This window comes from Mus pahari, chromosome 8 (genome assembly GCF_900095145.1).
Source record: "Mus pahari chromosome 8, PAHARI_EIJ_v1.1, whole genome shotgun sequence".
Lineage (NCBI taxonomy): Eukaryota > Metazoa > Chordata > Mammalia > Rodentia > Muridae > Mus > Mus pahari.
This window is the reverse complement of record NC_034597.1, coordinates 110334293-110351110: the sequence shown is the minus strand read 5'-3', so window position 1 is coordinate 110351110 and position 16818 is coordinate 110334293. Positions and strand designations below refer to the sequence as shown.

The window sequence follows — 16818 nt, the reverse complement described above, 5'->3', positions numbered from 1 at the left end:
ATGACAAGTTCAGCAGTACAGAAAAGCTCTAAAACCCAAGGGTTATCTAAGACTGAAGCTTGTTTCTCTCTGCAGTTGGTTAACACTCAGGGAAAGTAGATGCTCTGTTCCACGAGATATTCATAGAACCAAGACAGTTAGGGTGGATCTGACTACCTATAGTCTTTACAAGGTTTTCAGTTTGGGTCCATAGGTACCATCCCATCTGTTTCCATTTTTAGACCAGAGAAATGGAAAATAAATATATATAGGGCAAGCTTGAACTACTATGCCTATAGTTGCACAATTCTCTTGTTTTCACATCTGGTAAGCCTGAACCTAGTCCATTGGGCACATGCAGATGGCAGAGTGCAGATGGAAAGGCTAAAAAGTAGAGCCTGTTGCCCTGGGGAGTCATTTGGCCAAAACCCAGGAAGATCTATTATTTAAAAGAAGAAGGAAATAATAGATGTTAGAATATGAATCTGAGCCAGGCCTTAATAGAAGTTTGATTTTTTTTCCCATTTATTAGTGTAGATTACCTAGGAAGGCTTATTTCAAGAGACATTAAGCAGAACTAATGTAGAATTAAATATTTTCTTAGGTGTTCAGCCTTGAGAAAATGTTTCACTTCAGCAGTATGTACTAGTTAGTATTATTTTGAATTATCATATTGTATGTTGAAACAGTTGCCAATCTTTGTCCTCATTCACTGATTTGAGAATTCTTGTTTTCTCACTGGATAGTAGGCCACATGGTGGGTTGTCTTAGTTACTGTGTTGCTATTTTAAGTCTCTAGATGAAATGGCAAAGTGTAACTGTTTTACATGGTACCATGAAAATAATACTTCAGTAATAGATTTTTGTAAAATTCTGTTTCTAGCATCTATGTCTTTTTCTCCATGACTAGGTTCTGCGGGTAGTCCGGCTTATTAAGATTTCCCCAGCATTGGAAGACTTTGTGTACAAGATATTTGGTCCTGGGAAAAAACTTGGAAGCTTGGTGGTGTTCACTGCCAGCCTCCTGATAGTTATGTCAGCCATCAGTTTACAGATGTTCTGCTTCGTCGAAGAACTGGACAGATTCACCACGTTTCCAAGGGTGAGAACTTTACATGTAGCCCATTTAATCTATTGCTTTTATTTTAACGATGGTAATTAACATAAAATGAATTCCATTTTAGTCATGGTTCAAAAGCATTAGCATATATTTTTTCTTTTTTAATTTACATCATTTTATTAGATATTTTCTTCATTTGTGTTTCAAATGCTATTTCCAAAGGACCCTATACCCTCCCCCCACCCTGCTCCCCAACCCACCCACTCCTGCTTTATCTTTGATAACTTGATCATTAAATTTTAGTATTTTAAACAGCCTCTTCTACAGGGTACAGGTACTTGAATACATTTTCAGCACCATCAGTATACACATGGATTGTAAAATTATGGAAGCAATATTTTTGGATGCCACAAAACATCAGTAAAAGAAAAAGGGAGAAATGGTCCTTCATGCCTATGAATTGTAATGTAGTAGGTCTTTAACTAGAATATCCATTTTTGTGAGATGTAATATATTTTAGGCTTATTTTATAGTCCATCCTTTTATGTTGTGTCTAACCTAAAAGCGAACTTTGGATTGTTTATATAATATTATTCATAGAACTCAAATTTGAGTAGGAGATGATCAGATTTCTGCCTTCTTTCTAAAATTCACAAGGGGTAAAGAAAATAATGGCAGCAAAAGGTTCCTTAAGCAGGACTTAGGATTCAGTCTCTGACTACGAGGATCCATGTAGACTGAGAAACATAACAGGGCTGTAACTGACATAGATTTAGTATGTGTTCCCACTATAGCTTGAAATCATAAGACCCATGTTTGTGGTAAAAGTAATCATGGAGTAAAACAGGATAAAAATATCTTCTTTTAAGTTAAGATTTGAAAGTAGTGAACATTAAAAGTAGTTTACTTTTAATGAAGGTATTAATGTGATAGTTTTAAAATAATTTTGGTTCTAAATTTGTGACTTAGCTATTAGTGTTGGAATTTATCCTCTTATGATGAAAACTTCTCATCCATCCATTTATTGAATACCTACAATGAATCAGGTTATGTATATACACAGAACTAAATTTTAGGTCCTCAAAACCTCTCAGTTAAGGGGAGGGGCAAGCAAATAAACACACAGATATGCAGGTGGAAGGCACTCTAGAACCCCTGAGGAAGACCCATGACCAGGAAGGAGAAGTCCAGAAAGGGTTATTGGGAGAGGTGAGCCCTGGGGAGAGAGGATATAGCCAGATGCAGCATACGGTTGCAGGTACAAAACATCAAAAGGTTTAAGGTGAGCAAGTTTTCAAAGGAAAGAGAAAGAATAGTGAATAACTGTGTTCATCTGTTGGATTTCTACTGCTGTGTTAAACCATGACCAAAAGCAACTTGGGAAGAAATAAGATTTTATACTCTAATTCAGTTTGTTGAGGGTAAGCCAAGGCAGGAGTTGCAACAAAAGCTGTGGAGGAATGCTTTATACTGACTTCCCCCCCATGGCTTGCTGCACCTGTTTTCTTATAGCACCCAGGAATGGCATTTTCTATATTTGAGCTTAGCCCTCTCACATTAATTATTATTCAAGAATATTCCCTAGAGACTACAAGCAATTTTATGGAGGAATTTTTTTCAAATCACCACTTCCAAGATATGCCCACATTTGTGTCAAGTTGATAAAACCTCACCACCATCTCAGTGGTGAGAGGAAGATATAAGTCTGAGATATCTATAGAAGGGTGGGGTTTAAAATATGTATCCTAAGAAGAACCATGTCTTTGAGTTCCTAGTAAGGGAGAAAGCAAAATTCAGAACATGAGTATAAAGGCTGTTCTTAGACAAGTATTGAGATCTAGAGGACAAAGTTGTCAACAAGGACAAGGAGCCAAGGATTCATGGGCAAGCTATTCACTCACTGTGCTGTACAGGCAGCAGCACTGGGGAAGTCTGAAGTAGCTCTCATCACCATAACTCTTGTTCCTGAAGAACAATGTGAGCTGAGAGCAGGTGGGTCTGCAAGGTCATGGTGGATGAGTCACAAAGAGAGAGAATCCAGGCATGGAAATGGACTGATCTAGAATATAGACGAGTGCTCTAGCGGGGTTCCTGGCAAGGCAACCTCTTGCAGAGGCACATGAGCCAAAAAGAACAGCAGTGCCCTTGAGTATGGCCTCCCTGTGAAGTAGGACTGAGTCCTTGACTGCAGCTCCCTCTAGAGAACTGCCATGTTCAGGATGCACACCAACATCAGCATGGAGAAGCCTTTGCCTGTGGTGCATTCTGAAGCATAACACATCGGTTTCCCCACAGATGGTCAGCTCTTCCTCCTGCAATTGAGAGACATAAGCAAGGATTAGAGCTGCTTCAGAAAGCAGGTCTTCTCTTCCAGTAGCTCCTCACTGGCTCCTCTTGAGTGAATTCCGTGTTTCACTCCGTAACACTGGAGATGATACTATCTAATATCCATCTGTTCCTCTAATCTGATTCAGAACACTATTGAGAGCCACTGTGTTGGCTATTGTTCTAGGTGCAGAGAAGGGGAAATCAGTTAGAACCTAAGACAGCTCTGTCCTTAAGAATTACTTTATTTTAATTTCATGCTTTTGTCTCATATTTCCTCTCATTTCTCCTCACTGATTATATCCCTTACCCCAAGGCTTTATGAATAAGACATTTTTTGAGTACAGAAATTCCAGCTGTTGAAGAATAATGCCACCAGCACAGCTATCTGAATGAGCACCTTATAACGGATGCATTAATATTTATGTAGCAATTCTTGACAAATAACAAGTAAAATCAATAAGTAAGTCTCATGTGGGATCAGACATTGCTCCTAAATGAGTTTAAAAAAAACATTCACTAGGGATATTCACCAGTTTTTGAACATAGGAAGCTTGAATGAACCTATGTGATAGTCACTGCATTCTGGGCATTCGGGAACCTGTCCTTCTGGCCATATGCTCCAATTTTACCTCCTGGTATATAATATTTTTAACTTTGTGGTGTTGGGCAAATTATTCTCTAAGCTTTTTTCATAACCAAAATGTAAACAAAAGTGCTATTTTTTGCATCATAAATATTGAAAAATATAGACACCACACACCTGGGCTAAAACGGTTATAAGAGGTTCTAATACACCTTGCACGATGACCTGAACTAAAGGCTGGGCTGCTTTCTAAACACTTCTCTGACTCACCCCTCCAGCCTACCTGTATTTTCCAGTCATAAGTAGGTGGCTACTCTGATAGCCCGTGAATCCTCCATTCCTCTCTACCTGGTCACTTCACTATCCCAAGGAAATCAGATCACCCCTTTTGCCACTTCTCAGTCACTGAGCTGATGGCGATGCTGACATTCTAAACTGTAGCCCCAAAAGGAGGACGGCGTATACCCCTGCACATGGATCTGAAGATAAATCCCTGAAACATCATTCAATTTTACAGGATACATTCAAAATACTCAGCCATAGGAGGGAGTCACAACCATCCCAATCAAAGAATGGGCCAGTGGTAGCTATTGGCTGATAGAGAAGCATCAATAAAGACGGTTAAAAGTACAAAGCACTCCCACCCCCATCACATTTCTCTGTCTCTGTCTCTCTCTGTCTCTGCTCTCTGCATGTAGATGTGTGTCAGGTGCAGTACAAATGTATAACCAGCCATGTGGTAACCAGATGACAAGTTTGGGTACCATTCCTCAGAGATTCTCCATCATGTGTCCGGGATCAGAATCTCTTACAGACTGTGAACTCATTAAATTCTCCAGGCCAGCCAGCCTCAGGGATCCACTCTCTCCAACTCCAAATCTCAAGGGCTGAAATTACAAGCACAACCTATAATAGCTTTTATTTGGGGGAAGTGGGCAAGTGTATGTTCAAATGTATGTATATGTGGTACATGGGGGTGGACATGTGTATGAGGACATAGTTTCCTGTGTACGCATTTGAATGCCAGTTCATGCAGGGTGTCTTCCTATAACACTCTACACCTTATTTGTTGAGACACGGTCTCTCAGTGAACCTGGAATTTGAAGTTTTGGCTACATTGGCTGGACAGAAAAGCCCTGTGATGTATTCCTCTGCTCCCCTCCCAGCTCTGTGACTAGAAAAATGTGACTGCACGTGGTGTTAATGTGAGTGCTGGGAACCCTAATGCATACCAAATGTATCCCACCCTGAGCTCATTTCCCCGCCCCTTTGACATCTCTTACCATGAGCTCTAGAAATCAAACCCAGGTTGTTGTTTTACATGGCAAGTATCTTACAGGTTGAGCCATATTTCCAGTTTCCTCCCCTCTTCTTTCTTCTTATCCAGTGTTTAGGTGCTCAGGATATGCTGGGTTTCTCATAGTATTAGGAAAAGTATACAACAGTTTAAAAAAAAAAGTATAAGAAAAAAATCACACAAGGGAGAGTGGAGAGATGGCTTGGTGAATAAATTGCTTTTCATACAAGTGTAAGGATTCATGGATCAATGTCTGTGGGCATCATGTGTCTGTAATGTCAGTATTGAGAAAGGAGAGACATGTGGATGCCTAAAGCTTACTGGCCAGCCAATCTGTCTGTGGCAGTGAGCTCCATGTTCAGTAAAAGACTATCTCAAAAACTAGGACAGAAAGTCCTAAAACTGAGAAAACTGAGAAAGAAACACCTCTGTTCTACAAATACATGTGTATGTGCAGCTTCACATATACATATATACCAGCACATATTTACATAGCATCACACACATACATATATGTACATGTATGCATATGCTTATGTATACACACAAAGGAAAAAAAGAAAGAAAGGTCATGTAATATACTCCAAGGTAAAGTAAGAATTGTAACTGTTCATATTGTTGTGATGTAGGTCCTGGCCATTTTGGAAGTTGGCTACCAGAAACAAGTGTTGAGCCATGGAAGGATGTAGGAAATAAACTATGAAAGGCTTTTGAGTAGAGAACAGCTCTCAACATGCAGAAAGAGCCAGGAAGAGACCATGGCAGTGACCCTTAGATAAAGAACCAAAGATCCACAGAAGGTATAAACATCATACAGGGAAATGAAACCATGTGATTGACACCTAAGAAATGAATCATGTTCCCTATAGTTTTCTGATAAAGACTGATAAGCATCGCTTCACTACAGCTTTGCTCTGATTTCCCTTATACTTGCTACATAAATCAACTGTCTATATGTTATGAAAATTGATATGCCAAATGTTCACTATATGGCTTTAATCTTCCATCTAACTCCCACTAACACAACAACAGGCCTCATTTCTTCTTCAGGGATATAAGTGTAGATTGTTTTTATTCATAAGTAATGTACCACACTCCAAAGCAGAAAACATCAATTCTTAATATTAGTTGTTCAATACAGACCTTCTTAGTTTGAAAACCCTATGTACTAATTACTTGCTCTATTTAATTCTGTTATAAAATCATGTCCAAGAGAATTATTATACTGTAAAAATATAAATGCTATGAAAGTCTGAATGACAAATTAATGTCCATGTTTTCTCTCAACCACTAAAGTGACTAATCACCCTCTTATTTGTCTTGAAAGAATTACGAAAGTTTTGGAGAAACACTGTGTTCTTCTTTTTACTCTGTTTGCCATCTAGTTCAAGTCTATGAGTACCTTTGTAAAAAGTGTAATTTAATACATTAAAATTATTACTAAATTGTTAAAATTTGTCATTTAACTTCCAGCAATATTAGTTCAATTAATACTGCTGATATCTTTATTGAGTTTAATTCATTCTTTTGCCTTTTATTGTGCATTATTAATTTTGTTATGAAACATCAGAAATGCAAATATGTGCATATATATATATATATATATATATATATATATATATTACTAAAAGATGCTCAGGACCATTGGTTCATCTTTATAATACTAGCTACTTAGGAGCTGAATTAGGGGGCCATAAGTTCAAGGCCTGCCACAGATAGATGGTGAGTTTAAGGCCACCCTAGGCAACTTAATGAGATCTGGTCTTGAAACAAAAGTTAAAAGAAAACAAAGAATATATTTCTGCAAAGACTGATTACAATTCTTAAGGAAAAAAAGCATAATCTAACAGAGGCTGAGAAAAATTAGACCCTGGATTCAATCCCCAGAACAACAAAAAGTGTTAAATCAAAATACATTTGTAGCTGTGCAGAGCTTAATATGGACAAACTGAGGTAGATATGATGTTCTTAGGTGTCTCTCTCTGATCATTCTCCTCTCAAGGAAGTAGATTCTGGTACCAGCCTAAGTGAGGTGGAACTCCAGATGTGAGCAAAGCCAAGGTAGCAGCATGATTTCAATCTCTGACCCTGATCAAAGAATGATGCCTGCCTGCCCTTCAGACTATAGAAACCAGGAGCTGATGAGTGGGTGCTGGGTGAAGCTGCTAGCTGGCCCATTTGTTCCATTAGTAGGAAATTAATGCAGCAGGTGTTGGATGTTTGTTTTTAACCTTTGTGAATCCAAGCAGCACTATTCTAAGCATCCTCGCACATTAATTTGTGCACACAACATAAAGTTTTTACGTAGAAATAGAATGGCTGGTTCTTAGAATAAATGCATTTTCAACTGTGGTAGATGAATAACTTGAACTGTAAAGTAGATACAGTGGTTAATCTGTCAGCAACAGTTGAAGAAATTCTGAACTTCACAACCCACAGCACAAGATTTGACCTGAAAAAGTCACATCTATTGATGTTCCATCTTATTATGGCCATTAATCTATTTATTTTGTCTTTCTTCAGTTTGCTGCAGTACCAATACTGTTCTGTCCATGCTTTGGGGACAGTGAGGTACACAGACTGTCCTTGACCAGTGAGACACATAGGCTGTCCTTGGCCAGAGAAGCACACACAGACTGTCCTTGTCCAGAGAGGCACACCAGCTATCCTTGCCCAGTGAGACACACAGGCTGCCCTTGCCCAGCGAAGCACAGACTGTCCTTGTCTGAGAGACACACGGTCTGCTTTCTCATGTTCTTTTCCCATTGAGTTCTTTGTCCTGTCAGTCTACAGCAAGGACAGCAAGCACTCAGCTTCATTCAAGTATCCCGTCGCTCAAGGGTCTGTAGTTCTGTCATAACACTCGAACCAAAGGTCTACAGATACCATGAGTCACTGAGGACAGGGCCTCAACCAACACTTCCTATTTTGGGGTCCCTGGAGTTTCCAATATTTCCTTTAGAATGTAACTAAACTTTTAAACAAACATTTGTAACATTCTAGCTAAAATTTGCTTTTAATTTTTAAAAATGTGGCTTTGGTAAGTTCATACATGTGTACAGGTTACTTAGATTATATCCACACAGCACCCTCTATCCCTCTTCCTACTTCCTCTATTTTTGTGGATGAATAGCGGTAATAACAACTGAGACCTGAGATGATTATGATGGTGGTGGTGGTGGTGGTGATGATGATTTAACCTTTTTTTACAGTTCAGTCGTTATCCCCCTCCAGTCTGCCCTCCGACTGATCCTCATTCCATTCCTCCTCCCCTGTCTCCAAGAGAATGTCTCTATCCCCCCCCCCACCAGACCTTCCTACTCACTGGAGCCTCAAATTACTCAAAGGTTAGGTGTTTCTTCTCTCACTGAAGTCAGACCAGGCAGTTTTCTGCTGTATGTGTGTTGGGGGCCTCATATCAGCTGGTGTATGCTGCCTGGTTGGTGGCTCAGTGTCTAAGAGATCTTGGGGGTCCAGGCTAGTTAAGAGTGAATCCTGGGATTTTTTAACTCTCTTTTTTCTACTCATGATCAGATACAAAGTTTTGCCAGGAGACTACCTGGTCTGGAATTAGTTAAATTGTGACACAGTGGATGGAGGTATATCTTTAAAGACTGATGATCTCAGACCTTCTAGCTCCCTCAATGGTGTGTGTGTGTGTGTGTGTGTGTGTGTGTGTGTGTGTGTGTGTGTGTNGTGTGTGTGTGTGTGTGTGTGTGTGTGTGTGTGTGTGTGTGTGTGTGTGTGATACAGATATAATCTAAGCTAGCCTTGAACTTTCTCTATACCCCAAGCTGTATTTGAACTCTAGAACAATCCTTCTGTCCCCAACTCCCAGGTTCTCAAGTGCTTGTATTAATTACATATGTGAACCACCAGAGTCAGAAAATAAAATTAGTTCTAGATTTCTGACTTACAACCTAGAGACTCTCCCTTTCTCTTCTTGATAACTGTTCCTAGGAGCTGACACTAGAGAGATGGCTCAGTGGTTAAGAGCACTGACTACTCTTTCTTTATTAATTAATTTATTTATGTACACTCTATATTTTATCCCCCCCATCCACCCTCCTACTGTTCCCCAACCCCCTGTCTCCATGTGGATGTCCCCACTGCCACCCACCTCACCTCTAAACTCCCTGAGGCCTCCAGTCTCTTGAGGGTTAGGTGTGAATGAACACAGACCCAGCAGTCCTCTGCTGTATGTGTGGTGGGGGGCTTCATATCAGTGGGTAATGCTGCCTGTTTGATGGTCCAATGTTTGAGAGATCGCAGGGGTCCAGATTAATTGAGACTGCTGGTCCTCCTACAGGATTGCCCTCCTCCTTAGCTTCTTTCGGTCTTTCCCTAAAGCAGGGGTCAGCTGCTTCTGTCCATTGGTTAGGTGCAAATATCTGCCTCTGACTTTTTCAGCTGCTTGTTGGGTCTTCCGGAGGGCAGCATGATAGGTTCATTTTCGTGAGCGTTCCATAGCCTCAGTAATAGTGTCAGGCCTTGGGACCTCCCCTTGAGCTGGATCCCTCTTTTGGCCTGTCATTGGACCTTCTTTTCCTCAGGCTCCTCTCCATTTCCTTCCCTGTAATTCTTTTAGACAAGAACAATTATGGGTCAGAGTTCTTACTGTGGGATACCACTCCTCCCTCATTTGATGCCCTGTCTTCCTGCTGGAGGTGGGCTCTATAATTTCCCTCTCCCTACTATAGGGACATTTCATATAAGGTTCTTCCCTTTGAGTCCTAAGAGTCTCTCACCTCCCAGGTCTCTGGTACATTATGGAGGGTCCCCCCAAACCTCCTACCTCCTGAGATTGTCTGTTTCCATTCTTTCTGCTGGCCCTCAGGGCTTCAGTCCTTTTCCCTCACTCAATACCAGATCAGGTTCCCCTCTCCCCACCCCTGCCTCTTCCCCCAACCAATCCATTTTCCCTCCCAGGTCCCTCCCTCCCTCCCTCCCCACTTGTGATTGCTTTCTTCTCCCAAGTGGGACTGAGGCGTCCTCACTCTTTTTTTTTTTTTTAAACGTTTTATACAGATCAAAACAAAGGTTTATTTAGTGTCTTTTTTTTAATGTACTGACTATGCAAAGAGTTAGATAAGTCTCTGAAGACATTTCATATCGTCTGGGCTTCCACTGTTTCTGATTCTTTCAGGATCTATGAATTTCCAGCTAATTCTTCAGTCTGAATTTCACATATTTCACCATATAAATGATTCTGTTCTTTTTCTATCATTTTCTTCCTCAGCTTTTCCTCTGAATATACTATCAGTTTGAGCGGCAAATCCTCAACTTTAACAAAGTCTTCTTCATCGGACTTTTGACTTATGTTACCAGATTCTGCTTTATAGTCATTCACTGACACTGGAGACTCAGTATCAGGACTTCCAGCCAGAGAGCTCTCGGGAGTTTCCTGAGCAGGTTTAACTTCTTTGACTCTAGGCACTAAGGTTTCACTTGCAGTCAAGGGTAATGGCATAGGGTCAGGCTGTTTAGATGAATCAGTAGTAGTGAGTCCTTATGGGTATCACTATTTAAATGTTGTTCATTTTCCAAGATATTGAGATAACAAGGTTTCACAGGAGAGTTGTCTTGATCATTCTTACTAGTTGGTTCCTAGTCTGATGGTACATTTGTACTTTCTGGTGACTACTCTTAAGGAGGTCCTGAGTTCAATTCCCAGCAATCACATGGTAGCTCACAAACATCTGTAATAGGATCAGATGCCCTCTTCTGGTGTGTCTGAAGACAGTGACAGTGTGCTCATAAATAAAATAAATAAAAAAATAATATCTGCTGATAACTTCTTAAAAGTCCTAAAAACTTTCTTATTCATTTGGAGGGTTAAAAACCACTGGTTTAGGAGATTAACAGGTATCTTAACAGTGGGAGATTAAGTAAAGTAGCCTATAACATTTCTCCACAGGAACTACATGACTTTAACTCTCAGCCTGCTAGTTGAAGTCAGAGAGAGAAAAGGTACTTTGAAAATTGATTTTAATCTTTATTCTAAGGTCTATATCTAAAATGTTCTCTCTAAAATGTTCTCCAAAAAAGTTTTCTCTAAAAGATTCTTCTCTTGCTTTCTAAAAAGTTCTCTGAGTTCTCTTTGTCCTCGTCATTTATTCATCTTCAAGAATGAATGATCACATGATAAAGAGTTCATCAAAAGTTTACACATAAATTCAAACCATAAATTGAGTAAGAATTTTACAACAGAGATGTTTAGATGCATATCCATTTAGAGTAATCATCTGGCTAAACCTTATCTATCTGTTACAAGCTCAACAGGTTGTGACTAAGTTATTATTGAAGTTTTGCACACATAAACCCAGTCAATTTCCCATCTTCTGTCCTTGCACCTATAGAAAATCCTTAGTTCCTTTTTTAATGACCTTTGGTTAATTATTTTACAACCCCTTGGAATGTGCTCTAAATTGTAAATGCCTGTTTTTTCTCTCAGAAGCAATTAACTGCTGACACTTGAAGACTTTCAGAGTTCTCCTTGCAGTTTTAATTATCAGAGAGGTCTTAATAGCAATCCTATTATAAAAGAGCTTAATAATTACTAATAAAATTTTAGGAATTCTTATAGAATTGTCATTAAGAATTAACAAATCATCTATTTTTCTATACAACCACTACAAAACACTACATCTTTGTGGTTCTGCAGGAATCTGTTCAAAAGGGTGAGCTAATACCTAGAGATTGTTATATAAATATATATTTAATAACAATAGGAAAAGCATATTAATAGCAGGAATATTTCTTCAAATGTTATCTCCTTGGCCTTGCCTAAAGGAGCAAATCCATCGTAGCTTTACAGTCCACAGCGGAAGCATCTCAGGAAGATCACCTGCTAGTTTTTAGCTTCTCTGAGATGGCTCCTGGCAAAGGTTCACTAATAAATCTTAGAGAAGAAAGGAGGAATTCCATTAACTTTTTTACTGGAAGAAAGATGGATTCTTATGGGCACCATCTGATTGTCCCATACTTGCACTCACTTTCTATATTGCTGTCTCCTCTGAGCTTCAACTCTTTTTGTTTCTACCCTCTAGGTTCTAAATCACTGAAAGTCCTTTTTTTCTATAAAATATTTCATACAACCATTAGATAATGAAGTCTATGTGTCTGTTATCTATCATAATTATAATATTGTTATTTATGTAATAAAGGTGGGAGGCATGTGGGCATGGTCACATTTATTAGCTCCTTCTGTTTAGCATAGTCAAGACATTATGGAAGAATTACATTCCTTATAGAAGATGACTAGACTAAAAGGTGCAGTATCTTACAATAGATATTTACTTACTCATTTATAAGTAATGTAGAACATGTCCTGGTGGATATTTGAAAATTCTAGGATGGTATTACTTGCTTGGCTGCTGTGCCTACAGATGTAATCTTATTTTAATATTAAGAAGAGATTGCTTCCAAGGAAGTCGGTCTGCAAAGCTTCAGGGGTAAATAACATTTCCATGGGTATTTGTGAAGCTTTAGCGTAGGCCTGAAATAGAACTGGACAAGGATATTTCATGGAAGGACAAGATGATGAGTTTATCAAGACTTGGAACTTGAAAGCATGGAGGACTACCTGAGAAAGGGTGAGTGGTAGGCTGAAATCAGTGCGAACAGTGAATGGAACGCTCTGTAAAGCAGGGAGACACCAAAGATTTTCGTTGTCCCTTGGTTATATCCTTCTCAGGAAAAATAACAGTGGAACTGTTCTGAGGAAGAGCACATTGTAGGTCATATTATTTCTCAGTTTCTCAGGGGTGTGTATTCATTCTATAAAATTCGTTTTTACTGACCAAGGACAAAAATTCATGACCAGTTGAGGAATCACAGGCATCTTTGGAGGCTTTTTTTTTTTTGTATTCTTTCTGTTAGGCCATTATTGTGTCAAATGCTCCACAGGCTCATAAAGTAAGTCCCATCTGAAACTCTAAGCCATATTTTTACTCATGCCTGGACGTGACTGTGCAACAGAAAGCAGCAGTTTGATTCAAAAGTTAAAGTAATAAAATGATGTTCCTAAGGCAACTGTTACCTCTGCCCTTAAAATCTTTTAAAAATAACTTTATTTCCTTTCCAATATAACTTGAGACATTTTTGTTGGTGGTGTTTGGCTCCTGTTGGATTATTTATATGATGATTCATCACAAACTACACAGTGATAAAATAATACCCTGTGAACATACTTTTAGCAGTGGCTTTAATGCTTCCTGAATTACGTGGAGTTGGCCACCCCTGCCTATTGTATATTGTCATTGATGGTCAGTTGGATGAATATTGAAGGAATTATTACTTCCCTTGATAACACATTCATAGGCATACCCTAGTGTTTTGCCTTTCACTTTAGTTTGGTAAATTTTATTTGCTGTCCTACAGCTGTTATTTACCTTCACATGTTATTTACAATCACATTAGTTGATAACAGCCTTCTTATTCACTAACTGTAAAAACAAATGTGAGCCATTAATATTACTAGTATCTTACTAATTTTCAGTGACATATTTAAGCATATTTTCTATGATACAAAGGTGAATCCATTATTAAATATATTGTTGAGTCTAGCATAAATAAAAATATTTATGTTCCTTACTGTCTCTCATTGTTTGTCTATGGTACCCATGAAATAAAACAAAGCAGTAATACATAATTAAGAAGTGTGGAAGGAAAAGATAACAACCTGATTAGCACTGTTTCTCCACATAGGAGTCAGTAGTATCACTCCTAATCAACATGGAGAGCATTTTTAGCACTACGCACCACATCCTAAATGGCAGTCAGATGACCTAGCACATAATAGTCACTCTGTAAATAAGACTGAACAGTGACTACTCAATTTTCTGTTATATACAAAGTTTAAAATTTTTACAATAGTTTCCAATACAAATTAAAATGTTCATCTTAATCAGTACTTTGCAGCTTTAAAAATATACAAAGATAGATAGATAGATAGATGATAGATAGATAGATAGATAGATAGATAGATAGATAGATAGATAAATGATGATGATAGACACACAGATGGATGGATAGATGAGTGGGTGGATGGATATATGGATGGATGATAGATAGGTAGAAAGAAGATAGACAGGTAAGTGGTAGTGAGATAGATAGATTGAGATACAAAGATAAAGATAGATATAGATTATATATATATATATATATATATATATATATATATATATATATATCAGAAAAACAAGACTAGTTGCCAAATCACTGTTTTCATAACCTGAAGATGCATATCATTAACAATTTCACATATAAATCCAAACAGAGGACCTTTTAATGACTAATACATAGATCTACCCATTCCCTCTGGTGTACTTCTTGTATAGTTACCCCAAAATAATGAGCTTCAATGCTGTCACCTACACCCTTCAGATGAATGCCTCTATCGCTTCTATCTGTATCATTACTTTATGAACTGTCAACATTTTATAGACTTTTGAAAGTGTCTCTAGGTTTTAGCCAATATGACTGATGCTGCCAATATTTTTGACATAAATGTTGGTACATATATTTATATATGTTATAGATATGAATGACTTGTAAGTGGATATCTAGGAATAGAAATGTTGAGTCACAGAACTGTTCAGTGCATTTGCAAGAAGTATACATTATTTCATGTTTTACTACATCATAACTAAATATTGTGCCATTCCTCTCATGATGTAATATATGTACTTGTTCCATACCCTTTTCTATGTATATATATTTTTTCTTATACATATATTTTTTCTATATACATAATATATTTTACTTACTCACCTCCTCCCCAAAATTCTCACATGATTCTTTTTACATTTAGATGAGACTAAGTTCTTGAAACTAGATCTTAATTCCTTTCATTTTTGTTTAATCATGATTTTGACATACCATTTTAAAATAAAACATACCCTTAAATTAAAAAAAATCAAATCCCAATTTCTGGAAACCATAATGGGATATGTTTTATGTGCATGTGTGTATGAGGCTGATTATCCCTGTGGCTGATAACATGGGGAAAGGGGTTAGGATACCACAAGGGAAATAGAAGCTTACAGGATGCATTCTATAGTCATATTTACTACAATAAAAAGAGAAGGAAACAGCATAGTAGGGGCTTAGACACACACACACACACACACACACACACACACACACACAAACAAACCAAAAACATCGCCAGTTCAGACCCAGACCTGTGGTATGAATACTAGCATTTTATTGTTTGATAATTTTGTTTTGTTTTGTTTTGTTTTGTGGTTTTATTATTTGGTGGTAGTGGTTGTTGCTATTCTAACAGTTTTAGTTTTCTTCATGCCATAACTCATAATCATTGAAAAAGGACAATAGGAAGAATTCCCCAATCCTACCTCATGCAAAAAGTAATGTACTTGATAGTTTCTGTTAGAAGGCTCTAGAAATTTAGCAACAAAGCACATTATTAAGATGAAACACCACAAAGAAGAATTTTTTTAAAAAATAGGAAAATATCAGATACCTCATCTCAGAATTGACCAAATCAAGTCATTTCAAGTCAATAGAATAAAATCAACAAGGGACTTATAAAAATGAAGCATAGACTTTGTCATCTTAGAAAGGAGAAACACATTTTGTGCATTGTACTGTTAGACAAACATGTTCATCTGATAGCTGTTGCCAATTCTACAACTAAAACAAAAGGAATGTTCATTATACTTTCCCCATCCAAAGCAGATTACAAAGTATCTAACATATATAACAAGGATTATAACCGAGACACATAAGCTTTAACAAATTCAAACTAATTAATAAGGAGAAAATTATATTAACATTCAGTGACTAGAGAGATGGCTCAGTGTTGAAGAGAACACACACACTGCTCTTACAGACTACCCAAGTTTATTACCTACCACCCACATTGAGCAACTTACAATCATATATACCTCCACCTTCAGTAAGATTCAATAACTTAGGCCTTTGGGAGCATATATATATATATATATATATATATATGACATCATCAATGAGAGATTACTGCAAGCAAGGACATATGTACATACTTACACAGAATTTAAAACAATAAAATGAATAACTAATTAGATGAAAACATAAAAGGGCCCAAAATTACTTGAAAAGCTCACCATGAAGACATCCTTGCCCCCCGCAACTCAACTGAGATGGAGAATTCCCCAGCAAATTCACACTTTGGGCAGACAACATGACCACACATACTGGACAGTGACTATGAAGTACCAAGAAGCTCCTAGAGAAGTGAAAGCAATTTGTATGAAATCCTGCAAGACATTCCTCCAGAAGTCACATTCTAGATATTAACAGCTACTGTGAAAGAACACATTCTATATGTGAGCCTAGTAATAAGAACTTCATGCAGGTCACACACAAGCACACAAGTTACATTCATAAAATAAAAGCCTCAACAACCTATCAAAAGCAGTACAAGTATGTCTGTAGTGGGTTCACACCTGTTATTCTAGCACTTCAGAGGCTGAAGCATAAGAATGGAGAGTTGTGGGTGGCTAGTCTGGACTGAATAGCAAGATACTCTTATTAAAAAAAAAAAAAACAAATTTAGGAGGAGGA

The 16818-nt window shown here is 37.9% G+C and overlaps 1 protein-coding gene across 3 annotated transcripts in view; it reads left to right on the top strand.

Annotated features, from left to right (window-relative positions):
- The window catches only part of Nalcn (sodium leak channel, non-selective), a 302398-nt gene that overhangs the window by 152407 nt on the left and 133173 nt on the right, over positions 1 to 16818 (top strand). For all 3 annotated transcript variants that reach the window (XM_029541616.1, XM_029541615.1, XM_021204107.2), the window contains exon 13: positions 890 to 1081. In XM_029541616.1, the coding sequence (XP_029397476.1) occupies positions 890 to 1081 (192 nt within the window). The remainder of the gene's footprint in view (positions 1 to 889; positions 1082 to 16818) is intronic.